Below are 26,961 nucleotides of genomic sequence, written 5' to 3'. Positions count from 1 at the left end.
TCCCCTGCCCCTTACACACAGTGGAGCATTTTGGATATAAACATAGGTTTGTGGTCATGCAGCACTGTTTGATCTCTGCTGTGTTTAATATAAAATGCCCCCCTGTCTTAGAGGAATTTCTTCCTCAGTCACGTGACGATTTCGCCTCCGTCTGATGTTGACTAAGGTCATGTTGGGAATAAAAGGTAACGTTGACATAAAAAGTAAACTGAAGAAAGTCATTGTGAGTGACTCTGGGTATCTGCTAAAGCTAGCGCCGTCACATTACGCGCATATGACGTGATGCGCCTTTGACTAGGAAGCAGCTTATATTTCCGGTTAGTAAAAAATCCTCTAGTGATATATTTGAGATGATATTACCTTTCTAAATTTCATACACTAGACGGTACATATGTATAGTGTAAGTGTATAGTATTTCATTTGGGACACTCCGGAGCGTGTTTTCGGAATTGAAGTAACGTAATGAGTGAATGTACCCTGTGCTGCGTGCAGACCAACTAATCGATAATGAGATTCGTTGACAACGATTTTCATAATCGACTATTATCGATTTTATCGATTAGTTGTTGCAGCTCTAGTTTAGTATTTGTCTATAACAGCACATCCCGGTGTGTTTTACTCCTTTTATACCACTGCCATTTGACAATGATAAAATATTTTAAATTAATGAATTATAATGATACATTTTTAAATCATTATCATTATAAACTATGTTGTTTATTTAATATAAAATTTGTTCCTGTTAGCACTTACGTTATAGGAGCCTCATACAGTTGTTCTCTCACCAGCATCTCCCTTTTTTCCTCTCTTGAAGTTAACTAGATGCACTCAAAGTCCTCTCTCTGTAACTTTTGCCTGTGGTGGAAATCTCGAAAGGACCAACACTGAAGACTCCTTCCATAAATAACTCCTACCATAAACATCTCCTTTACAGAAAACTTCACCATATCAACAATTATATATGTTTTTTCTTTGTTAAATGTGTTAACAACACATATTTTAGATCCATTTTATTATTAGCCTTAGATTAGTCAAGCCTCTGTAAATTACTTGTTACTATAGAAACCATAACATACTTGGCTTGTTTTCAGGCTGCAAAGTTAAATGGTCAAAATCTATTTTAATGCCACTCAATATTTCTCCAGAGGATATGACTCCTTCAGCTTCACTACCTTTATTAATACAGACTTCCCCGGTTTTACGTATCTGGGAGTGAATATCCGTAGGTCCCTTTCCCATATTCATAAAGTAAATTTCAACCACATGCTAGATAAACTCAGGCAGGATCTGGACAGATGGTCACTGTTGCAGATTTGTCTCTCTGGCAGGATTTCAGTACTGAAAATGAATGTTCTTCCTCAGATCAGTTTTTTGTTTTCTATGGTACCTCTGACTCCACACAAATTTTTTTTTAAGGATATTGATGTGATGTGCAAGCACTTTTTGTGGAATAAAAAAGATATCCAAACTCTGTTTAGAAATCCTTCAATGCCCTAAGGAATCTGGCAGTCTAGCTTTACTTAACTTTAAGTTTTACTTTTGGGCTTTCCAACTCAGATCTTTGAAACTGTGGTTTGATCCCTCGTCAGAAATTTCTTGGCACTCTATAGAGCAGGAATTGGTTTTCCCTCTTAGACTACAAGATTTACCATTTTCAGGTGTGAAGCAGTGGATTTCTTTATTGAAGTTGGGTTCCATAATTCTTTGCTCACTTGAAGGATGGAAATGCTCTTGTAAGTACCTTAGTTATTATATGAAATTCCATAGACCTTCTCCAATTGGTTTAATAATTTCCTGTTGACAGGCTCCAGACCTTTTATCTTCAAACCTTGGCCAGATAAGAATATCCAAACTCTCAGTGACATCTCTGACACGGACGGCTTATGGTCCTTTCAGGATCTATGTCATAGTTTTTCACTTCCTGGCTCAACTTATTTTTTCTATCCTCGATTACAATCAGCTTTATGGGCATATGGTGTCCCTTGGGATTTTCACTTAAAAAATCATCCTTTGCTTGAACATTTGCACAGACTGGGGTTTCAACTAGGGGTTTGGTCTCTTACTTATATGATCTGTTGAATACATTTAAAAGCCTGACTTCTGGTGCTCTTTTATTGTGGCAAAGAAACCTCGATACTTTGGTTACTGATTTGAATTTGGATACCGTTTGGCGGAGTGTTTTGACTTCATCAGAAATTTTGACCCATCAACTCATACATTTTAAGTTGGTACACAGGATTTATGTCACACCTTATTTGATGAAGCTAACCAATGATAAAACATGTAATAACTGTAACACTGGTTCGGTCGGTGATTACATTCATATGTTCTGGCAATGTCCTTGCATTATGACTCTTTGGCTATATGTGATTAATAACACTTCTGACCTTCTCAGAGTAAATGTTCCACTCTGTCCTGGTTTGTTGTTACTGAGAGATGACTCAAACCTGTCACTTATTTTACAGCAAAAGAGACTGTTGATGGTCACTTTAACGGCATCTATGAAAGCAATTTTAAAGGGCTGGTTTGATGGTCCACACTGCTGTGTTGTGTCGATCTAGCACTCTTATTTCTTAGATATTCTTATTCTGGAACGAGCGCTAGCTAAATTCCATAAGGCAACATCAAAAACAATTCAGAGTTGGACACCTGTTATTAGTTTTGTCAAAGACCTTGTATGTTGATTGGGTACTCTGCTTTTAGTTGTGACATATGTTATGTTTTTTGGTTTAGCCTTGTTTTTCATCAGAGTGTGTGTGCATATATATATATATATATATATATATATATATATATATATATATATATATATATATATATACACACACACACACACACACAACATATATATATGTTGTATATTTACTGCTTTTTCTAGCATTTTCATGGTTTTTTATGTCTTCTCTCCCCCAGAGACATATTTATATCTTGCATGGAATTTTAGTTGATGTGTTTTGTGTCTTGTTCCATCTTTCCTTTTTTTTTTTTTTTTTCCTTTTTTGTAATTGAAAAAATTATTCACACCCCACCCATAACATACTATAGAAATGATTTTAGAATGATCCCAAGAATGACCAACAATACTGGAAACATACTGTATTATCATCCAAATAATATATAATGTACACCTTTAAGTAAGTGTGTGCGTAAACTATGAGTTCATGAGTAGCTATGAGTTTCTTTAATTTGTTAGCAATATTTGTAGCTCGAGTGCAAAAATATAGAAACAAATTGCAGGCATAAAATAACTGTTTTGGCTGATTGATGGGTTAAAAAGAAAATGGTGTAAAATGAGATTTTTGGCTGAACTGTTTATTCAAACAAGGACAGCTGTGGTGGAGTGGCTGAGTGGCGTGATAGCGTTAGTCTCTTTATCAGGGTAGCCTCAATTTCATGCTGGTCTGTGAATGAAGCATGACTTTTCACCTCAGCACCATCTGTCACCATATGGCCATAACACTTATACAAGAAAGAGTGGCTGCAGTGTGTGCTAATTGTTTGCATGTCTGCTACCATTTTATCACATTTCAATATAGGACAAACTTCAGATATGTATGTATTAGTTCATATATAAATAATCTGTCATGTTTGTTCACTTTCAGCCTGACCTTACAGCTATTTCTGAGACCAGTAGTCATAATGCTTCTATTTTCTAATGTAATAAAATATTTATCAGCAAAAATGAAAAGTAAAATCTTCAGGAATATTCTAAACGTGCACTTCAAAGGAAGAGATAAAACGCAAGGAAAATCTGTATTTATAAAAATACATTTGTACAAAGGAACATGAAGTTAACATGAACAATAACACAATATTTTTGTTGTTAAATTTAAAATGTGACCGAGAAATAGTGCAGACATTGAATGTTACAGTTATTTGTACTAACAATTTCCATTTTCTTAAAACCCAGAATTTAAATGTGGTCTCAGACTTTTGGACCCAACTATATCTCTGATGTGTCACTGTGTGAATATGTGTACTTTCATGTTTGTGTTTTTGTGGTCATGGTTTGTGTGTGTGTGCGTGTGTGTGTGTGTGTGTGTGTGTTTTGTGTGTGCTAATTTATGTTTATGTGTGTATGTCTGTCAAGGTTCTTGTGTTTGTGAAAACGTATGTACATTCATGTTTTTCATGTCTTTTATGGATATGGGACTAGGTGCTTTGTGGTCATTTGTGTTTATATGTGTGTGTGTGTGTGTGTGTGTTTATACTGTATATGTTTTTACATGTCATGTGTGTGTTTGTGTGTATGTTTAAGTGACTGCTTATGTGGGGTCATCTATGATCTGTGTATGTTCATGTGCGTATATTTATTTATTTGCTTGTGTGTATGTGCTTGTCTATTTTATGTATCATGGGTGTATGCTGATGTGATTTTGTGTGTAATTTTTTGTTTGAGTGAATGCTTCTGTGGAATCATCTATAATTTTTTGTGTTCATGTTGTATTTATACTGTGTTAGTGAATTCAGCTTGGATTTTGTGTGTGTGTGTGTGTGTGTGTGTGTGTGTGTGTGTGCATGTTGCCTGCTCTATTCTGGATGATTTTGATTGGTTGCTGAGCAGAATACTGGTGGCCTGACCCACATTTCATACTGCGACACACAGATCATAAAGGTTAGATCAAAAAGCTCCACTGAACTCTTTCATTGCTACCCCCCCAAAAAAAGCATAACTCCCTTTCACTGTTTCTTCCTCAACACCCCACACTGAGCTGAATGTAAATTCCATTTTTTGAATATAGATATTCCAACTGCCATGTTTGATCTTTTACACTATTTTAGTTCTCTATCTGTCTTGAAACTCTCAGCACCCAGCTCTAACTAATTGGCTCTTCTTCTGGTGGGTGTGCGGGTGTGTGTTTCTCTCTTGGCTGTTTAGAGTGTGAAATGTGTTCTGATCCGGCAGGCTGAACACATCAATTACCTGTGCGCACAGCGTGCAGAAACAAGTGCTTCCCATTAACCCGGCTGCCGGAACATGGCCAGATTGAGTGCTAGTTCCGTCTCTTAAACGCTATGCCCTGATGTGTGTTTTCTCAGGGAATAGGCAGCTTTTTTGTCTTCTACAGTAAAATCTTTATCCTAAGTAGATCAAAGAAGTGAGCTTGCGGAGTATGCGTGCGTGCTTGACTCACCGGTATTCCTTTACATCTAAGTAGAGATGCTGTCATACTTGGCAAACTAGAGATTGACATTGATACGCAAATGCATGACAGAGTTCACCTCTTCCTGAACCGCAGGATGGCAAGCAAACCGCTGGGAGCACTGCTGTGGAACGTGTGGGCTGAATGCTTGAGTGCAAACAATGCAGTTATGTGATCCTTTACTCTCTACATATTTTATATGCTGATGCTTTAGAAACCCCTTTTAGTTTTGGTTCCCCTTGGTCATTTCATGGAGCTTTGCTTTCATTCTGTATGTTTAATATTATCTAATACTGACTGATACTTATTTTAATGCACCCTTGTTGAGTTCTTCTTCATTTTAATGCACCCTTAAGTTCTCTTCACTAATACACTTGAGCAGTTTTTTTGATGACCCCTGAAGTGAGCACAATTGTTGCTTCATTTACAAAATAGCAGGAAATTGTGGTAAGACATAACATTAGCATATAACAAATACAAACAAATTTGAGGTTTTTATGAAGCCAATTGGGACAGTGGACTGTTGCCACCGCACAGCTCCAGGGTCCTCGATCCTGAGCTCAGGTTAATGTCTGCATGGAGTATTGCATCTTCTTCTAAATCGACATAGGTTTCTTCCAGGTTCCTATAGTTTCCTCTCATCTCTCAAAAACATGCCGTTAGGTGGATTGGTGACTCTAAATTGCCTAAAGTGTGAATGAGTGTATTATGTCTAATTCAGAGTGAATCCTCCAACCTTGCACCCACTGTTCCTGGTATACGCTCTGGATCCATCACGACCCTGACCAGGATGAAGTGGTTCCTAATGATGAGTAAATGAACGAATTAATGTAGCAAACTGGGATTTTCCTGTACCTACCAACTTCAACACATCATGACTTTTATTATAAGGTTCTATGTAACGTTTTGTACAGTACAGGTCTTCTGTATTCACAATGCATAAAAATTATGACACATTAGAAAATCTTCAGTGCAGCAGAACGCTAATATGGTAGCTGACATTGACACTAAGTGTTAGATATTTCTGTGTCAGGTATTTCCCCCCAAGCCGACACTCAGCACGCCTAAGCTGCCTGTAGCATGACAGCACGCTTCCAGGTTGACGTGACTTTGTTTATTTTGCCATGTGTGTTTTGTTTTGGTTTCTGTCCTGTCTCCACCTGTCCTGTCCTCATCATTGTCCACAGCTGTTTCTGTTTCCCACTTTGATTAGTTTGTTCATTTATACTCTTGTGTTTCTGTATTACGTCACGAAGTATTGTGTTCGGTGCATTGCTGCTTGTGCTGTACCAAGCCGTATTGTTTTGTATCACGGTCTTATGGTTTTTGATCTTGTTTTTGTTCTTGGTTTTGTTATTCAGGTTTTTGGCTGTTTTGCCTTACTCTGTGCCCATTTCTGACTACTTTTTTTGCCAAAAGTTTTGGATTTGTCTGCCTGATTCTCAATAAAGCCTTTTACCTCGGTTGCATCCGTCCGCACTCTCGATTCATGACATACTGACATTAGCTAGGTACATGCAATGTACTTAATATAATAAACTGTCCAGTGTAACCAGGGATGGAAGGCTCAGCTAGCAGATCACTCTAGTGAAATAGTTTTTATTTGAAATCTTAGAGAATACAGTCAGAAAAATAATAAATAAATGATAAATAATAAATTGTTGAAAAGCATTATGACCATAATGTGGTCTTAATAGGCTCAAAAGATCGCATAGCCACAGCTGGAAAGGGGTCAGATATGCAGCTGGAAAAGCAAAGAATGTGCAGGATCTGGAGGATTTTCTGTAGAACAGTGGGCAGTTTAACTGCTCAGGACAAACAAGGGACTCACGATCAACTATCACAAAACATAAACACAGTCCTTGATCATCCAGGTAACGACACACAGGATTAAGAATCAAGCGTATGTAAACTTTTGAACTGGTTAATTTGTGTAAATTCAGTTATTATTGTGTCTTGTGGACTATATATAAACATCTGTTATGTGAAATAGCTTATTCAGTACTAAATAAAAAACAAAATGCAATTTTATGGTCCCTCTTTAAAAATAAATAAATTAAATAATTAATTTGACAGATTCTGCAAGGCATATGTAAAATTATGACCTCAACTGTAATATTAAGGTAACTTTATTGTGTAGCTTTATTACCCTACATTGCTAGCTAGGAAGCATGTTCGCATGCTAGCAAACAAATATGCCTGTACATACTTTAAAACAAGACCTTTGAAATTGGTAAAGAAGTCACTTTACCTTGCTGAAGAATACAAATAGGACTGACCAGCTACTCACTGCCTAAACCCTGGCAGAGTTGGTCAAACTGTAGATCATCTTTAGCAGGTGGTAAGTGCTGCTTGAAAGGAAAAACAAAATGGTAGTTTCTTAATTACCTGTCCTAATGCTACATTGTACAAGTGGTTTTAAGAAAATAATACAACAGTGAGGAATTTAGAAAACATGTATTGATCAGTTTATTCAAGTAAGAAAAATGGAACCTAAGAAAGATGCTCTACCAGAAGATGGCTGACCAGCTCAGTCTGGCATCTAGTAGATTATTTCAGCATAGAAAATAGCACAACTTCTAACTTGTAACAGAATATTGCCAAGGGCATGTCAAAAGCTATACTCAAGCAGGAGTCTCCATTATTAATGTGTTGTGTGTGTATGAATTTTGAAAGTAAAACAGACAGAATATTTTGGCAGTCTTGACCAGGCTGTAGTTGAAGTTCTGGCCCACCCTGATGACTTTCCTTTATGTCAGTCTTGATCCGTTTACAGTTTAGTATGCCAGTAACATTAAACTAATATACTATGATGGTTCTGAAAGACTCAGGTATCGATCGCACTCGTCCTTGGGCTTGACAAATAACATTCTCGAAACCTCAGTATCAGACAAGTGTAACCTGAACCCTAATATGGATTGTATGGGTATGGCTGCCTCACCACTTATATGGCCTATGTAACAAAGATGAATAATATCTAAAACACTAAGTCCAGCATAAAATATTGTTTTCATTATTGTATATCAGTTCAAGCAAAGCTTTTTACTCCGTTGAAAAATATACATTATCTAGGGAATTGGCCACCCAAAATGTGCTCTGGAGATTATAATCTGTTGAATGCTACAAAAAGTTATTTGCTGAAATTGGGTCATGGGCAACATGCTGGCACTGCTGCCTAACAGCTCCAGTTTCCTGGTTCTATATATATATATATATATATATATATATATATATATATACGCACCGTGCCACACGCACCGTGCCCTAAAATCATATTGGCACCCTTGGTAAATATGAGCAAAGAAGGCTGTGAGAAACTGTCTATTGCTTAACCTTAATTTTACAAAAATACTCTGCTCTCATGGATATCAAACAATTGCAAACACCACACAGGTTTATCAAAAAATATATATTTGTTTAATATTGGTGTGCAACAATTATTGGCATTCATAACATTGGGTAAGACTAAGGAATATAGCAGTGATGTGCTGCAAAAGGAAGCTGAGCTTCACAAAATTGAAGTGGCTATAAGAAAATAGCAAAAGCATTGAAAATACCCATTTCCACCATCCAGTCAACTGGAAATGTTATGAATCAACCTGGAATTGGACATGTATCTATATTGTCTCAATGCACTGTGAAGAGGATGGTTCGAGTGGTCAAAAAATCTCCAAGGATCACAGCTGGAGAATTCAATGTCTCCGAAAATACAATCCGAAGTCATCTACATCACTACAAGTTGTTTGTAAGAAAAAATCCTCTACTCTCATCCAAAAACAAACTCGAGCATCTTCAGTTTGCCAGATACTACTGGAACTTCACATGGGATCGGGTTCTATGGTCAGATGAAACCAAAACAGAGCTTTTTGGCAATAAACACCAGAGGTGGTTTTGGTGCACACAGAGAGGTAACCATATGGAGAAGTACCTCATGCCCACGGTTAAATATGGTGGTGCCTCTTTAATGTTTTGGCGCTGCTGTTCTGCCAGAGGACCTGGACATTTTGTTAGGATACATTGCATCATGGACTCTGAAAGATATTAAATAAAAACCTGACTGCCTCTGCCAGAAAGCTTAAAATGGGTTGTGGTTGGATCTTCCAGCAGGACAATGATCCAAAACGTACATCAAAATGAACACAAAAATGGTTTACTGACCATAAATTCAAGGTCTTGCCATGGCCATCCCAGTCCCCTGACTTGAAACCCATAGAAAACCTGTGTGTGAACTGAAGAGGAGAGTCCACCATCATGGACCTTGAAATTTGAAGGATGTGGAGAGATGTTGTATAGAGGAATGGTCTCAAATCAAGTATTCTCCAACCTCATCAGGCATTATAGGAGAAGACACAGTTCTGTTATCTTGACAAAGGGAGGTAGGACAAAGTATTGACTAAAAGGGTGCCAATAATTGATGCGCACATATTTAACAAAGATATTTATTTGATAAACCTGTGTAATGTTTGCAATTGTTTGATATCCATGAGAGCATAGTATGTTGTGAATTTTTGGAGCAAAATATCAAAAGGTTAAAAAATAAAGAGACTTTTTCACAGCCTTCTTTGCACATATTTACTAAGGGTGCCAATAATAGTAGAGGGCACTATACACACACACACACACACACACACACACACACACACACACACACACACATACAGACACCAAAATAATATATGAAAGCAAGACACTTCTTCACTGACAGCACAAATCTTGGTATAATATATTGCAATCTAGTTTTGACAGGTCACATCTGCTGATTGTAAAGCTGTTATAACAGCAACCTTTTATGAGGCTTGGGAATAAACCTTTTTACTGAAGACTTGAAATCTGATAAAGCTGTCCTCAGTGAAAATAAGATCCTAACCAAAAGAGGATACACTTATCATTAAGTCGAGGTCACAAACGTGGTTAATAGCTCTGTTTATGACACTGTTCATTTTTAAAACACCCAAGTGAACACTGCACTTCCATATTTGAATAAAATCTATTCACGGATACCAACTGTGCACCTGTACCAACATAATAGATCAGGCTGGTTCTTCAAATCTGGTCCTCGAGGTCCAGTGTCCTGCAGAGTTTACATTGAACCTCAAGCTCACAATTTTTACAGCAGAATGCTACTATAGAGGACTTATTTCTGTCAAAATGTCAGGTTTGTATAACCAGCAATATACAACGGAAATTGAGGGAATTTTTTTTTTAAATGTCACTTTCTTAACCCAATAAAAAAAAGAGAAGTCTCAAATCTGAAATGTTCTGCATGCACACTATACTTACCTATCTATTCCCTAAAAATGAAGACTGAGACTTGAACCCTTCCCATTATAAACTGGGACTAAAAGTGGAACTGTGAGCAATCTTGAGCATTACATTTGGACTTAAGATCTAAGGCTAAGAAATATGAATGTGCAAAATGCTTACATATGTCCATGTACCTTGTAATGTGCTCTAGGGATCAGTTTTTGTTCCAAGAACCTAGGACCATCCTGAGCCGAGATACTGATGTTAAAATAAACTGGTGGTTTTGCTATGCCAATACACAGAGGTGATCAATCAAAAGCAATTAGGAAAATTAAAAACGGTTGAGCAACCTGCATTAGACCACTTGAGATGGAATGAATATTATCTATCTATATAAAGACAAAACTAATCAATGACTGAAGACAGAACACCAGGACACACTTGGGAAACCATGAATGACAGGACAGGACAATACTAATAAATCAAATGAAGGCTTAAATATGTGACATGAACTATGTTTGGTAATTTGCGACATCCTGAAAGTGATTCAAATAAGGTTGCCAAGTTGTAAGGCAAGGAACCAGCTGAAATCTGTAAGTAATAATACCTCCTGTCTGTGCAAGTTAATATCAGCTGGATTAGTAAATTGATGGCCTATAAAAAGGCTTTTTTTTTTTTTTTTTTTTTTTTAACCAAGGTGTCACACAAGAAACATCTCATGATGGGTAAAAGCAAATAGCTTTCGCAAGACCTTCACAACCTTATTGTTGTGAAACATATTGATGGAATCGGATACAGACGTATTTTAAAACTTCTGAATCTTCCAGTAAGCAGCATTGTGGCCATTATCCGCAAGTGAAAGCAACATCACTCCATCATCAACTGGCCATGCACAGAAGCTCCTCGCAAGATTTCTGACCAGGGAGTCAGAAGAATAGTCAGAAGAGTGGCCCAAGAGCCAAGGACCACTCAGAAAGAGCTTGTACTTGATCTCACTCTCTCTGATTTCTGCAGTAATTAAACATTACTGTAATTATTATTATAAGTATTCCTCCAACAAGAAGTAATAATAATGTGGTCTACTGTAATTACATCTTTGATGACTTTGTATAGTATATTTATAACGTTTATTAATGTGTAGAAAACATAATAACATGTTTAATCACTTAAATAGTGTTCCACGAGCCGCTGTGTTTGTGCAACAATGTTGTTTCCTTATACTTGCTTTGGTAATAAGTTAAAATCATTTATGTAAGTTAGAGAAAGATCTGTTATTAGAAAAATTGGCTACCAATTTGATTGAATGTTATGCTGATTATATCACTAAATATATGTTAAATTCATAACATTTATATGAAAATAAAAAAAATAAATGAAGCAGAAAATAATTTTTCCAAATTGAGTAATTGTAACTTAACCTCTACTGCACTCATATAAATGCGGGATCTAAATATTAGTCATTTCCTGTCTTGTATATTCTTATGTCTAAGCAAACAGATATTGCTATAAACTATATATTGTCTAAAAACACTACGTTTTATCATTTATGCCGTTAGCAAGGAGTGTTCTTCTGACATGTCTACTCACACATGCAAGGGTTTTTGTGGTAAAATTCTGTTTACTTTCCCTTTCTGCCTGCTAGGATTTTCTTGTTAGCAATGTTGGAAGCTCTGTGAATATTTCAATTCATCTGTGTATATGTGTGTGCATGTGTAAGAGGATAATCTCCCCAGTCTTAAAGTCTGGAACTGCAAGGCAGTTTGAGAATTAGAAAGCATCATATCATGCTCTTTAGCAAGTCTGCAATAAGGAATAATAATTTTATTGCTGTTTGTCTCGGTGGGTGTGGAGACGAGGGAAACACTCCGAAGCTGAAACACACTGTATCTAGGAAGGAATAATGCTGATGTTCACTCATTGGCAGACCAAGGAAAGATTCTGGGGGTTGTGGGGGCTTGAAGAGCAGGATGAGGCATAAAGAATGGGGGGGAGGGGTGGCAGAGTGGTTCCAGAATGAGGAAGATGTAAACCCAAACCATGCTCTTGTTATGGCTAATATATAAACATTTACACTCTCACAGGCCTGATCATACATGCAGGTCAATTAATCTTGAGCTTTACTCTCAGTTTCAAATACCTTGCTCTCACATTTCCATTATGCAAAGCACTACATAACTACACTTTTGTGTTTTGCATTTGATCACTCAGTTACAAGCATGGTTGCTCATAAAGATTGCATATTTTCAGCTGTTTATCATGTCCTGCTTCTAATGTGCAAACTACACTGTGCCTCATACTCCCAGCCACATTCAGGCATTCCTGCACTTAAGTTGACCCTGAAACAGTTAAGTCAGGTTCGTCTGATCTAAGGAGAATTTGTGAGATTGCAGTACAGAGATTTAGTCATTTTTGTCCTTTTTGTTCTTGATCGACAAGGCATTTCCTGAAAAACAAATCCTGGTAAAAAAAAGTCCTGGTAAAAGGAATGTATTTGCACCAGTGATGGCTGGCGATGACATTGAATGGGATGGCTAAGCAATATCTAATACTTATCAGAGACTCAGGGTTTATGAAACCTTTATGACAACTTAAGCCGGGTGCACACTGTGCAATTTTTAATAGTGCTTTGCGAATGTTGCTTGTCAGACTGTATGAACATGATCCCTGCTTTAAGCCATGTCACACTGTAGGATCTCATTTGTCATTAATGTCAGACTGTACGACAGTCAAGACACGAAAAACGGACGCACGCAAGAAGACTCTTACGGTGTAGGAGAAGTCAGACTACAGGAATGTCCCTCAAATCGTCTGACACTGCCAGAATTTAATTGAGGAAAAATTTGATCACAACGGCCATTAATCGGCTGACGAGGAACATGTCAAACTAGCGATCAAAGACTACAGATTTTGGACTAGGATTATAGGAATCTTTTAGGCTTCTCAAAATTTGTCTCAGACGACTAGATCGTGGTCAAAATCGCACAGTATGAACCCGGCTTTAGTCCATTTTATAACAGACAACCTTGACAACCTCTTTAAAGTGCAGAGTACTTTTGGGGAAACATTTGATGTCACTGAGGCTCCATCACAGGTGGCTCCACTCTAGGTTTTTCACTCCAGGTTTCTTTCCTGGTCCTTCAGTTCTGGAAAGATCCATTAAGCAATGGTCATACTGAATGCAACTAAATTTGCCTGCTGGAAAAAGTAGGGATGCAAAAGAGAAATTTGCATCTGGTAGCGTGTAATTTTGCTTCATGTTGCGTTCATCCTCTCTGAACGTATTGGAACCGCAATTCTTTTGTTTTTGCTCTGCTTGTGCAGTGGCTCTGATCGAGTTTTCCTCTGTTCTCAGCTTCAAAATGGCTTGCTTTTCTCCCATAGACAGCTCTCTGGTCTTCATGTTGGTTTATATTTTTTAAAACAAGATATGCAGTTTTCACAGACATTCCCAGGGCTCAAACCACGAGTAGACATCCAGAGCTATTAATTGTTTAAACAATCAATCTAACAGCGCATACCATGTGACACTGTCAGTCATGGTTCCAATATTTTTGATCACTTAAAAAACGGTTCAAACAAAAGTTGCCATGTTGTACCAAGATGTTTAAAACATCTATATGTAAATATCAGGAAATGAAAGCTGATCTCATATTCATCTTTAGATCTCAAATCCCAATGTCTTCAGTGTACAGCAAAAACAATAGAATTGGCCTAACTGTCCCAATGCTTTCGGAGGGGAATGTAGGTGAACATTACCTCTGTGAATTTACAAACCTCGCACCAAAACCTTGTACAAAACAGCATTATGTAACCATATTTTTCTCTAGATAATTCTTAATGTGTCATGCAAACTATCTGTTTAAGTAGCTATAATTTCCATTCACACTAAAATCACATTGACTTATATACTGTAGAATCTTTGTTGTTCAGATTTTCTCTTGGCAAATCCCAGCATCTCTTATCACACACAGAAGGAAGTAAGGGTCAGAAAACATGGGTGCCCCTCTTGGATTCCCCAGTAGCCTGTGTTCAAGGCTCTTGCTCAAGGCATTAGCACCCTCAAGGACTTGAGCCCCCAAGATTCTGCTCACATGGTGCAGTTCTAAACCACTGACTGCTAAAGCATGCATCCCAACGTTTTCACCTTGTCTTGCTTTAAGTTCACTATTGCTAAGCTAGTGTTTCCCTTTCCTATTTTGACATTTTGCTATGCACTTCACTGTTACTTTTTGAGTACGGATTTAGCCTTGGTTACTGTCTACTGGTGCCATGAGCATGTCTGGCTGTTAGGATCATGCCTGGATAAAGATAAAAACAAATACAGTTCAGCTGGGTCTTCTTCAGGAGGCCAAGTGAACACCTCCTGTAAGATGTGAAAGGGAGCTTTTTTCTTGTTTTCATTTTTAGTTTGACACGCAGCTGAGACAGGAAGAAGCTCCAGCTGGTGTTGCTTTGTTATAAAATATTTCATGAGCTTGCCCTCTCACCTGCTGTCATGCAAAACCTGTCAACTTTACACACAAAAGCAAGAGCGAAGACAGTAACAGTGCAGCTGAGGTTATAAATACTTCAACAATACAGTGCAGTAGTGATTTTGTTATTCTCCCGGTTAAACCATTTCTTAGTATGGAATACTGAAATACAATTTGTTTTATTTATTTATTTACATTTTTGGACAGAATGTTGACGTATTGAAATTGCTAATCTATAGCTCAGTTAGATTTCCCCCCCCAATGAGCCAGAAACAAAGCTGATATCCACAGTGTGGACCTCCTCCACTCCCTTCTCCTTACTTTCTCCTCCACTCCCCTCAACTTGCATTGATCCATATCAGTCACCAAGAGCTCAGTGGTTGATTTGTGCTCTTGACCATTCACAGTCAGCACAGTCTGAATTCCTCAGGGGATTAGTTGACCAGATGCAGTGCCAACATGTTTAGCTGCAAAACATCTTTCTAATTGTATTAATTTGGAGAGAGGGAATTGAATTAAGAGTCAGAGGTCGGCGCAAAAGCACTGAGGTGTGCACAAAGCCACAGGAGCAGGAAGACAGCCACTGTTCTTCCCAGTTATTTGTGAAATGAAATCAAATACAAAATTAAATCAATTAGTCAGATATACTGGGTAGAAATGTGAGAAAAGGTATTGAATGTACTTAAATGGTCCAAACTGTAATATTATTCTGTTCGACTGTTTACTCAGTGCAAATAATGAAACTCAGAGGTGGGCAAATGATAAATTCATTAGCTAGCACACTAGGCAAGTAAAGCTCCAGTGGGCTGCCCTCTCCTATATATTGGTTGCTTAGAAATCTATTTGATTAGGCTAAAAGTGGCAACTAATGTAATGTAATAAAAATGTTTGCAAGCTACTTACGTAGTTAAGTGCTAAGGGAAAGAATTATATGGTCATATAACATGTGTTTGTTTTGTCAACAAAAAGTGAACAAGTTGTTAGTGAATGCTACCTCAAGTATGGCTAGTGTTTATATTTTATTTCTCTAGGCTCCGAGCTCCCCGCGACCCTGTGTAGGATAAGTAGTACAGATGGATAGATGGATGGATGTTTAACCACAGAATGCAGGACAGTTTTGTTCGGGTTTGTCAGTGTTTCCATGGTTATCCGTGGTATTTTTAAGTGATAATCTGGTTAAAATGCAGCATAATTGTAAAACTGGGCTGGGTCTTTGTTACAGATGAAATGTAGTTGGTTATATTTAGTTACTATTTGAGTGAAGTAGCCTATTTACTTTGAAGTTAGTGATATTAATAATGTATATCCACGAAACTGGGTTGTAAGAAATGGGACAGGACTTTGACTAAGAGTGCAGATATGTTCATATCTGACTACAACAGCAACTGAATGAGAATGGGGAAAAAAACCCATGCTATAAGTTTTGCTTGTGCTTGTGTGAAAATAGAACCCTAGATATAGTGAAAAAGTCAAATCTTTGTCTATGAATGGCCATCTTTGTGTTGTATCCTTGACATATTCAGCATGTGCAGTTACAAAAGTCATGCTTATCATCTCCATGTGAAGGACATCTTAATCTTTTCATCACACAGTTTGCTTTTGTTATTACTGAGCTGTGTCGTGGAAATCCCAATACACTTCCTGCCTGATCGCTCCTGTCTTGTCATGTCTAGTATTCTAGTAGCTTACAGCCAACTCCATTAAACATGGGTGAGTGAGGCTGACCTGAATGACTCTAGTAGACTACAGAATACACACTACAGCATCAAGCTACCTCAATCGAGAGGATGATAGAGGAATCGTGACCGTTGTGTCTACCTCTGAGTGTGGTATTTGTTCAGTGTCTGAATTAGTGACCTTCCCCGTCAGACACAATAGGAGCTAATGATTGTGTGAATGTGTGTGTGCATGGTGTCCTGTAATGGACTGTTGTCCCATCCAGAGTGCCTCTGAATGTTACTGGGATAGACTCTAGGACAAAATTTGAATTTGACCCAAATTCAAAACTTTATTATAATAATGAGCAATACAACAGAAGTCCAGAGCATCTTCATAAAAGTCACCTTCAGTTAATTGTTGTGTATGTGTATAAATTAGATTAGATCTAAGGAGGGAAACTGTACCAGATGTTCCATTCCAGTGACGACCAAAGCCGAGAACCATTCTGACAGCCATTGCGTGGCTTCCACCTGAGAGATGACCACATTGCCCCACCTCCTCTAGGCGTGTAGTCGGTCCACTGCACTGCTCTACTGCATCATGTAGACAAGGTCATTAAAGAACGAATTGATTGAGCGTGCATTAGATGGATGGATAATTCTTTCCAGTGGATGGATGTATAATACTTTCCATTTAGAGTTACATTTAATAATATGGAACATCCGCAAAACTAATTATTTCCTCTTATCATTTATGTTGTAAATGGTTTAAACAGTTGTTCCCTCATGGACAGTGGTGGTTCAACGGTCTGATCATAGGGTCGGGGGTTCAAGCCCCAGCACTGCCAAAGCTGTCACTGTTGGGCCATTGAGCAAGGCCCTTAACCCTATCTGCTCTAGGGGCACTGAATCATGGCTGACCCTGCAATCTCAACCCCAGCTTCCTAGCAAGCTGGGATATGTGAAAAAAATAATTTCACTGTGCTGTAATGTATATGTAATGTGTTTATTAGAAGTCCTTGTTGCTACAGAAAAAAGTAACAGAATGAGCACATTAATATAAACCTGACTTAAATTACAATAAGCACTGCTGTCAGAGCTGCTGAATCAACACCACCTCACTAATCAGATTCAAGAATTCAACAGCACTTTGGAATAAACAAAAACAGAAGCTTCATTTAATTTGTTTTGGTTCGCTTCAGGTTGGTCCTCATGCTTCCTAGAGAGGAGTGGATGGAAAAGCTCTTTGAAATCCTCTTTGATTTTCCCCCCCACTGCCCCGTCCTTACAGTTCTGTGTGAAGTAGGTTCGGTGGCTAAAGAAGGAGGTGTCCCATGAAGCCTTTGTTCCCTGTTTGATTATGTGCTGGCAGAAGACAATAGCAGTGTGGTGGTCTCAGTCAGGATCAGGTTTAGGGTTTGGGGAGGAGTGTGCCTGGCTGAACTCATTTCAAGCTTGATTTGCTTTGACAAATTCGAGCTGCTTAGATTAGCATTTATGTGAAGGTTCAAATCCATTATTGGCAACCTACTTCCAGCTTACGGATCAGCATGAATTGCTCCTGAATGGGCAGATTTTGGGGGTAAACAACAGCTGGTGTACATATGGATTTACTCACTTCAGCAATAGTCATGGAAAGAAATAAGAGATGTCCAATTTCTTTAGCTCCCTGGTACCATAGTCATGCAGAAAATCCATTGTGACAGTACAAGCAGTTTTTGTGTGTGTTTTTGTTTTTTTGTTTTGAGGCTGTCGGTGTATTAGCCATGCATTAGGGAAAGACATTTGGAGGAGCTCCAGCTGGACCCATTCTAATTTGCTATTGCTTTTCTTTCCTGATTGAGACTTTATTTCTCAAGCACTGCTGCATGCCTAAACCAATTGTACATAAGTTTAAACTGGTTGCTTCTTGTTCCTTCATCAGATCTTGCCTCTTGGCGCTGTTCATGCCTCACACCTCATTTTGAAGTGTAATTAAATCCTTAATTGAAGGCTAAACAATGCTAAGTGTTCAGTTGCATTAGGATGCTCTGCTTTTTTGTTCTCCCTCATCTTCCACCCCCCTGCAACTCTGAGAACATTTGCATATTTAAATTGGATCAGCATGGCTGGACATACCCCTACTGTTTGATTGGTTGATTTTTCCATCCCCATCCTCCCAGATGTTCCGTTTTGAAAAATGAGCATCAATGCTCCCTTCAAAACAAACTGGGGCATGACCAGCCTGTCAGGTCTACTTAGATATGGATATGATCACAACCACATGGGCTTGTTTGAAGGTATTTACCACATTTTATATGGAAATACTCATGTTTTCAAAAATTCAGTATGGATGCCATTACTTCATTGGCTTATTCCCATCTAATTCAAACAGAATATCAGTGCACACTCTGTATTCTCCAGATCTATACATGTTGTCTGGCTCCTTTCAAGGTTTCTTGCTCATGCCATCTTAAGGAGTTTTGCTTTGATACTTGTTTTTCTTTTGTCACCTCTGGCTTGTTCATTAGGAATCCAAATCTGCATCCAGATTTCTGTAAAGTTGCTTTGTGACAATGTTAAAATGCTATACAAATAAAATTTAATTAGAGTTTTACCTGGAGTAGCTCTGAAGCAAGTATCCTATCCCAATACTTGGTGCTTCCTATCCCGATACTTCCTATCCCGATATCCTATCCCAATACTTATTCCCAATTTGCACCAAGTACCCAAGTATCCTATCCCGATACTTGGATACTTGGTGCAAAGTGGGAATATACCCTGGGTGGGACACATATAAACACTCATTCACACCCAGAGATAATTTAGAGTAGTCAAACCTACTGGCATGTTCTTGGGTGGTTGGAGGAACCTTTGGAGATTCTTTAAGAAGACATTCATTTATTCATGAACTTCAGTTAGCAGTTTATCCTAGTCAGGGTCAAGGTGAATCACGAGCTTATTAAGGGAACACTTGGTGCAAAGTGGGAATACACCCTTGTTTGAATGCCAGGGTTTAGAGTATCCAGTACATCTACCAGCATTTTATCTAGTGGGTGGAGGAAACTGAAGAACTCAGAGAAACCTTCAGTGGACATGGCTAGAACATGTAAAACTCCACACAGATTCAAAATATCCCTAGGATTCAGTCAGGCACTCTGGAGCTGTGAGGTTTCATAAATGATTTATAAAATGGTAAAACCATGAAGGCTTTGGTACTTAACTGGTGAGTTGAATTAGGTGTGTTAAATGAGCTAAACTCTGGAGTGCTATGGAGTGAGCTAAATTCTGCTTTTCTATTATACCCTGCATTTTGACAGCATTCCAGTGGTCAAAGTTACACAGGTTCCACACTCACCCCCCAATCTACCACTTAGTGAGAAGTCCCACAGAGACAGTGTGTTTTTTTGTTCTTTACGCTGATCATTTCTGTCAGCTCCATGTTAGTTCTTCATTTTTTTTCCTAATGATTGTGGTGTGATAACTACATAGCATGGCACTGAGGTAATTTATCTCTGAGACATGACATCGTGTTAATCAGGCTGTTAATTATTTTCATCAAAATGCAATTGGACTGAAATAATTGAGACAGCTGCATACACACCCTGACACACACACACACACACACACACACACACACACACACTGACACACATCCTGTACATTGTAGCTGCCTTTCATTATTCAGTGTGTCTTATTGTGAGAGAGCTTTGCGGAATTGCTTTGCCGTCCACGCCATTGATCGGCTCATTTCTCAAAGCTCGCAGAGAGAGCATGAGTGACAGTGGGATAAATGTGTTTTTCTACCTCTGTATGAATTAGGCATGTACAATAATCAGGCTGCAGTGCTGTGTGCATCTGCTATTGCACTTTTGGAAAAAGAGCATTGTTTTTCTCATTGATTTGTCCCTCTTCCTCTCTGCAGTCTTCCTCATATGTCCATTGTCTGTGCTATCTTTGTTGTTGGCCCTTTGTTCCTTATAAAGCATTGCTTTATTTCGTCTAAATAACCACATCTTTGTCTCGCCAATCTCCTTTAATTTCATTTTTGCTGATGTTCACTGCACCAGCAGTGACCGATTGGATCGCTCACTGATCTCACTGATGCATACATGCATGAATGAAGTTGGTGTGTGGATTTTATTGGCTGATGGAGTGTGCTTGGAATCTTATCAGATAAGAAAGGAATAAAATACAAAGGTGCGTGCTGGTGTAGGAAAATAATCAATAACAGGATGGTGTGATATAGACCAATGTTACCATAACAGTGTGTCCTGGAGTTTTATTCTTCTTATACCACAGCAATTTATCAACTATTACACTTTATAATTTATTGATGAATGACAAATGATAGTTTTTTGTTGGTTTATAGCTAAATTTAATGTTGCAGAACGTTTGCCAGAGAATTTAGTTCCCGTTAATATTTACTGTATATTATAGCAGCGATAAACAGTCGTCCCCTCACTAGCCTCTCTTTTTCTCTGTGTGGAAGCCAGTAAGACAAAAAAGCAGCCAGTCATGCTACAGAGAAACTGCAAAGCACAAAGTTCACGCCTAGAGAAGTTCTCAAGTGTTAGTACTTCCACGTTTCTAGTTTCTAGTTTCGTTTCCTGGCTTGGTCTAAGTCTCTAGACTCTATCTGTTTTGTAGTTTGAGTTTGAATAAACTCCTCATTGTTTCAGTTTAATAAAACATGTTTTATAATGCATTTATTATTTGGCTTAGATTATTTGGAGCATCCAGCATACTGTACATATGAGTCAATGTGAATGAGCTGTTACTATAGAAACAATAACATTGTTATATTAATATAAACCTGTAGTCTGAATTACAGCTGGTACTTCTGTCAGAGCTGCTGTTATAGAATATTAATCACCAACTTCTGACCTATCAGATTTGAGAATTCTAATTTATACTGTTATATAAATGCATGTATAATATACAACCCAGCGTTTTGCTAGTAGTCAGAGTACCTTTATATCTGGACACCAAACCAATCCACTTGCTCCAGCCTTATTCTCTTGCTCACAAACACAAACACATATGGAGCATACTATGTGTGGATGCGCAGCATTTACTATGACAAATCCACCAGCTGCAGTGCCATGTTGTCTGCACCAGAAGCATTCCTGGATATCATCCAAATGTTCTGTTTCTGGCCCATTGCCATTCCAAACTGACCCTCATGGGCTTCCGGCATGCGCAGAGATATTGATATTTTAATACAAAATTTCACACAAACGTGTGTGCAAGGTTTGTTAAAGTTAATTAAGTGTAAAATGTCTATTAACCTGTTTCCCCTGACAACTGACATGACACAATCAGAAAATCAGAAATTAGCTTTTCCACTTCAGGGGTGGGCATCTATTCATTCTCTCTCTCTCTCTCTCTCTCTCTCTCTCTCTCTGTGTGTTGGGTTGTTGGCACTTGGAGTGCTTGCCGTCTGTTGGTGTTGCAGTTTGGGAAATTTGTTCCAGGGTTTGCTCTCTGTGTCGTGGTCAGTAGGGGGTGAGCATTTTCCTTTATTATACTAATCGGTGTGAAATGAGTGAAATGGACATTAACAGACGTCTGGCCTTTAGAGGAAGGAGGACGGCACAGTAGGTATCCACTTGTTTGTGTATGTCTATGAGTGAGAGATTTATATATATATATATATATATATATATATATATATATATATATATATATATATATATATGACATACTCATCACAGTGCTGTTGAACCATTGTATCTGATTGGTCAGATGATGTTAATTATTTTTCTATATGACTATAGTTCAAATCTATCCATCCTAAATTGGTTGCGGGGGAGCCAGGAGCCTATACCAGGGCACAAGGCAGGGGACACTCTGGACGGGGTGTCAACCCATCGCAGTCAAGTGAAGTCAAGTCAAATTTTATTTATAAAGCACGTTTAAAGACAACAATAGTTAATCCAAATAACTATACAACATCACATTAAATAACATCATATGACAAAGAATAAAAACAAGTTTTAACAGACAATTTATAAATGAAAGGGGAGACTGTTCTAGAGTTTTGGAATAACCAGAGAAAAGGCTTGCTTACTCTTTGTCTTAGTATGACACCAGGGGACAAATAGAAGAAGTTGATTACAGGATCTTAGTGTTCTGGTAGGAGAGTAAGGGTGAAGAAGGTCAGTCATGCACTGTGGAGCAAGACCAGAAAGAGCTTTGTATACATAAATAAGAATTTTAAAATCAATTCTAATCAAATCGCAGGGCACAATCGCACACACATTCACACACTACCGACAATTTAGAGATGCCAATCAGCTTACAATGCATGTCTTTGGACTGGGGGAGTACCCAGAGGAAACCCCCAAAGATGCAAACAACGTGTGGAGGAGTGATTCAAACCCCCAACCCTGGAGGGATGCGGCAAGAGAGAGAAAAACAAAAGGCTGCTGAGGGAACCACTGTTTATAGCTGCTATAATGTAAGTGATAACAAGAAATAACTTGTCTTGCAGATTTTCCACAACATTATATGTAACTATAAATGGATAAAAAGTATGATGTGGCATTCATACAGAAAGGACAATTTGTTATCATTAGCAAACAGCTGTGCTATACCAGAGGAACAAAATGCTGTCATTACTGGAAAATAATCAGTGTCAGGGTGGTAACAGTAACTCCACTTCATACCACCTCATTGTTGATTATTTTCTATAACAGCAGTCCCCTAAGCCTATTATTGCTTACATATGAATATATTTCATATTAAGCTAAGCTTGAATCTGTGTATATCTAATGCTGAATCCAGTCGATGTTTGTGAGCAGTTTAGCCCTAACCCAGAAGTGTACTGATATACTAAATACTAAAAATCAGCAGTTACCATTGATTTTGCATGAATGGTGTTGGGTTTTATGTGCTGACATGTTGATGTAGCACATGTTCGTATTCGGAATTGAATTTGCGGAAAGATGCCTTAGGCACTGTCTCTGTAATGATTGCATCGACAGAATCTCATAACTCACCTTTTAGTCAACGGCTCATATCAAGGTCAAATTTGGAGAGGAATTTCTTCAATTATTCATTGGGGTTTTTATTCATCTCGGTTTGCTGTTTTTGCTGTCTTTCCCTTCCATTTCTCAGTGTCGAGAGAGTGGTTTAATGTCTACTCTGCTTTTATTTGTTGTTCAGGCTAGTGCTCCGTACTTTCTTTAGCTCTTGTTTGCTCCTTTAAGATAGACACACACACACAAACACACACACACACACACACACACACACACACAGGACATCTTCAGAGAGAGAGAGAGAGAGAGAGAGAGAGAGAGAGAGAGAGAGAAAGAGAGAGAGAGAGAGATGCAAATATGTTCAAGAAAGAAAGAGCATGGCTGAGATGTGAAGTAGTGAGGCATTGTGAAAGAGAGATAGCAGGTGAGGAGGAAAGAGGCAGGGAGGAGGGTTGTGAGAGAGAGAGAGAGAGAGAGAGAGAGAGAGAGAGAGAGAGAGAGTGGGAGGTGCTGCATTAGTGCGGTGTAGGCAGGACGCAGTAACCGCACCAGCAGCAGCCTGAGCTGAGGGACCTATTGTTTCTCTCACTTTTTCTCTTTTTTTTTCTCCATTCACCTTCACAAAGCAGGGAAAGAGACTGAAAGAGAAAGAGAGAGAAAGGAACAGGAGGAGCAGAGACAGCCCAGTGGATTACCCTTTTCCTGGAGGAATCGTGTGTGTACACGCAAGAGTGAGGGACAATAGCAGGCACACGTTACACCCTCTGCTCGTCTGCTTGTCTCTAGTGTTTGTGAGCGTGAGCGCGTGTGCAGTGGACTCTGTCAGCCGTGGATCTAAGTGGCCGGACTGAAGCCATGAGGCTGGCACTGCCAGCTACCTGGCTCCTCAGGGTGGCTCTGCTCTCCATGCCACTATTGGATGTGCAGACACAGACCATCACCAACCACAAACCCACCTACATCTGGCAAACAGGTACAGCTATTTCCTTTCTCCCGGGACCATCCGTCAGTTTCCCACGTCCCATCATCCCACTTATGTGTGTGTATTGAGTTGCTTCATCAGGAATTAAACTGGCTTTGCTTTGCCTTATCCTAAAGTGTTTAGGATTTTGTGAAGATGATAATCGCACAGCACTGCTTTTAATTAAAGCTACCTACAAATGAGGAAGACATTCAGACTAATAGATAGATTACGTACAACTTAAACTGGCAGGAAAGAAGAAATATGGCACTTACTGCAAGTAAGTGTATAGCCCTTACTGTTAAAGTGAACGGAAGTGAAGTATTTGATGTGATCATTTATCACACCTGAGTGTGGAGGTTAATGGACGTCCTGTTGGTACGAGATCCTCTATCTCACTTAGAGAATATAATTAGATCGCCTGCTGTTCTCCAGGAAATGTGAGGAATACTTACTGTCTGTCTGAAGGAAACTTAAACTTGAATCAATATGCTATCGTATTAGTGTATGTAGAATATCACGGAAAGAAGAGTGATTCATTAAAGAGATGAACGCTTGATCATGAAGGTTGGCTGTAGTAGTGGTGGGGGTGCATCAGATTTTTTTTTTTTTGTATACATATGGATTGCCAATAAGTTTTTACCTACTTGTTAGATATTGAAAAAAGTCCAAAGTCTTGTTCCTAAGTGTCCCGTTTGCAGCAGCATCTCTTTATCTGCACGTGGACAGATGTAGACAGGGAACGACACCGTCTGTTTTGGGTGGTGCCTTTCTCTCCCTGTAGCCCTCCCTTTCCCCTTTTCCACTCTTCCTGCAGTTGATTTGTGATAACACCACATGCTCATGGTTGGGGGGTGGGGGGTGGAGGGGTATGGAAGGCACCGGACAGGCGGATTCATGGGGACTGGCTAGAGCGAACTGGTGTGCCTCCTCCGATAAACCTGGGGAATCAATGGGTCATTTGCCTGTTGTCTTATAGTAGTGCGAGTGGAGAAGCTGCTAATCAATGGCTTAGAGGAAGTAGGAGCTCCTGTATTCAGTGTAAAGTGATCAATGCATCATCTTATGGCTGGATGAGGCTGCAGGATCAATAGAGGATCCCCACTGCTCCATGGCCCGAGCCAGATGGGGTTGGATCAATGCAAAGGGGTCTGTTTCAATCCTTCTGCACATGACCAGTGAGACAATGTGGCAGATTCCATAACTGGTTATAGATTAACAAGATCCATGCATCATGTGATGAAGTTTGGGTTTCATTAATATATAGTTTTGTCTCGTGGCAAATACTAAGGCATTCTATGGCATTGACATGACATCAGCATGATCTTTCATTATTTGTACACTGCAGGCAGCGGTTTTCTTTGTTAAATACAGCAGCTGGAGAGATCAGTACTGTGATATGAAAGTACTCTATCTTTTTAACTGAATGCAGGAGATTAAGCAGTGATGAGACGGCATAACCTAAATACAGTCCAACCCTGGGTTTATTCTCTCTCTCTCTCTCTCTCTCTCTCTCTCTCTCTCTCTCTCTCTCTGTCTCTCACACACACCCTTCCCAGCACGTGGCTTTCTTTTCTTTCACTATTTCTTTCAGCCCATATGTCCTTGCGAAACCTTCCTGAGCATCTCAGAGCACCTCTGGTCTTAAAAAAAAAACTATTGTCAAGTGAAATGTGGTCTCATTTGTGGGATCAAATCAGGTTTTTGATGAAGGTGCAATAAATTTTGTGCCTATGACGGATAAGCACACTTATGTTATATGGTGCACTACTGGGGCTTCTGTTCGCTAATGTGCTTAGGAGTGATATGATTGGCTGTGAGAGCATCCCCATGTTTCCCTCTGGAGGAAGCTGGCTACATGTGTGTGTGTGTGTGTGTGTGTGTATGATGAGAGAAACCAGGGGGAGGCGTATTCCTGCATGCAGCTTCATCTTTGATGCTTTGAACTAGAAGAAAGAGTTTTTGTTTTTCCTACACTAATTAAGTCTAATCATTTAGATATGAAAACAGAGCTGTCGAGAGCCGTTGGGTGACGTTTCCACATTGCACAATTCATTGCATGGCATGCCTGTAATACTGACACTTTATTGAATTGTCAGCACTAATTATACTACAGGACTGTTGATTCTCCAATCTGATGGGTCAGAAGGTGTTGATTAAGTTTCTATAACAGCAGCTCTGACAATAGTGCTGGCTGCAAGGTTTTTTTAATTTTATTTTTTATCAGTGCGCTTGTTCTAATATGTTATTGTTTCTATAATAACAGCTCATCCACATGGACTTGCAGAGTGGATATGAAATACAAGCTCACAGACTCAAAGGCTAATAAGAAACAGATTTTTTAAAAAGTGTGTTGTTATTTAACAAAGAAAAACATCTAATCATTGATATGGTAAAGATTTACGTGCGGAGATGCTTATTTAGCATTTATGGATGGAGTCTGCATTTTCGGGGCTTTGTAATGGTCCGCAGGTCTTCCACCACAGGAAAGTCTTCAGTACGGGGGACTTTGTGCTT

General features: G+C 38.8%; 1 protein-coding gene across 1 annotated transcript in view; it reads left to right on the top strand.

Annotated features, from left to right (window-relative positions):
* Positions 1-23,979: 23,979 nt before the first annotated feature.
* Positions 23,980-26,961, top strand: part of thsd7aa (thrombospondin, type I, domain containing 7Aa) — a 114,175-nt gene continuing 111,193 nt past the window's right edge. Inside the window, exon 1 of the mRNA XM_053637446.1 lies at positions 23,980-24,456. Within this exon, the coding sequence (XP_053493421.1) occupies positions 24,339-24,456 (118 nt within the window). The 5' untranslated portion in view covers positions 23,980-24,338. The remainder of the gene's footprint in view (positions 24,457-26,961) is intronic.

This window comes from Ictalurus furcatus, chromosome 12, assembly GCF_023375685.1.
Source record: "Ictalurus furcatus strain D&B chromosome 12, Billie_1.0, whole genome shotgun sequence".
Taxonomy (NCBI): Eukaryota; Metazoa; Chordata; class Actinopteri; order Siluriformes; family Ictaluridae; genus Ictalurus; species Ictalurus furcatus.
This window is presented reverse-complemented; position numbering and strand designations above follow the sequence as displayed.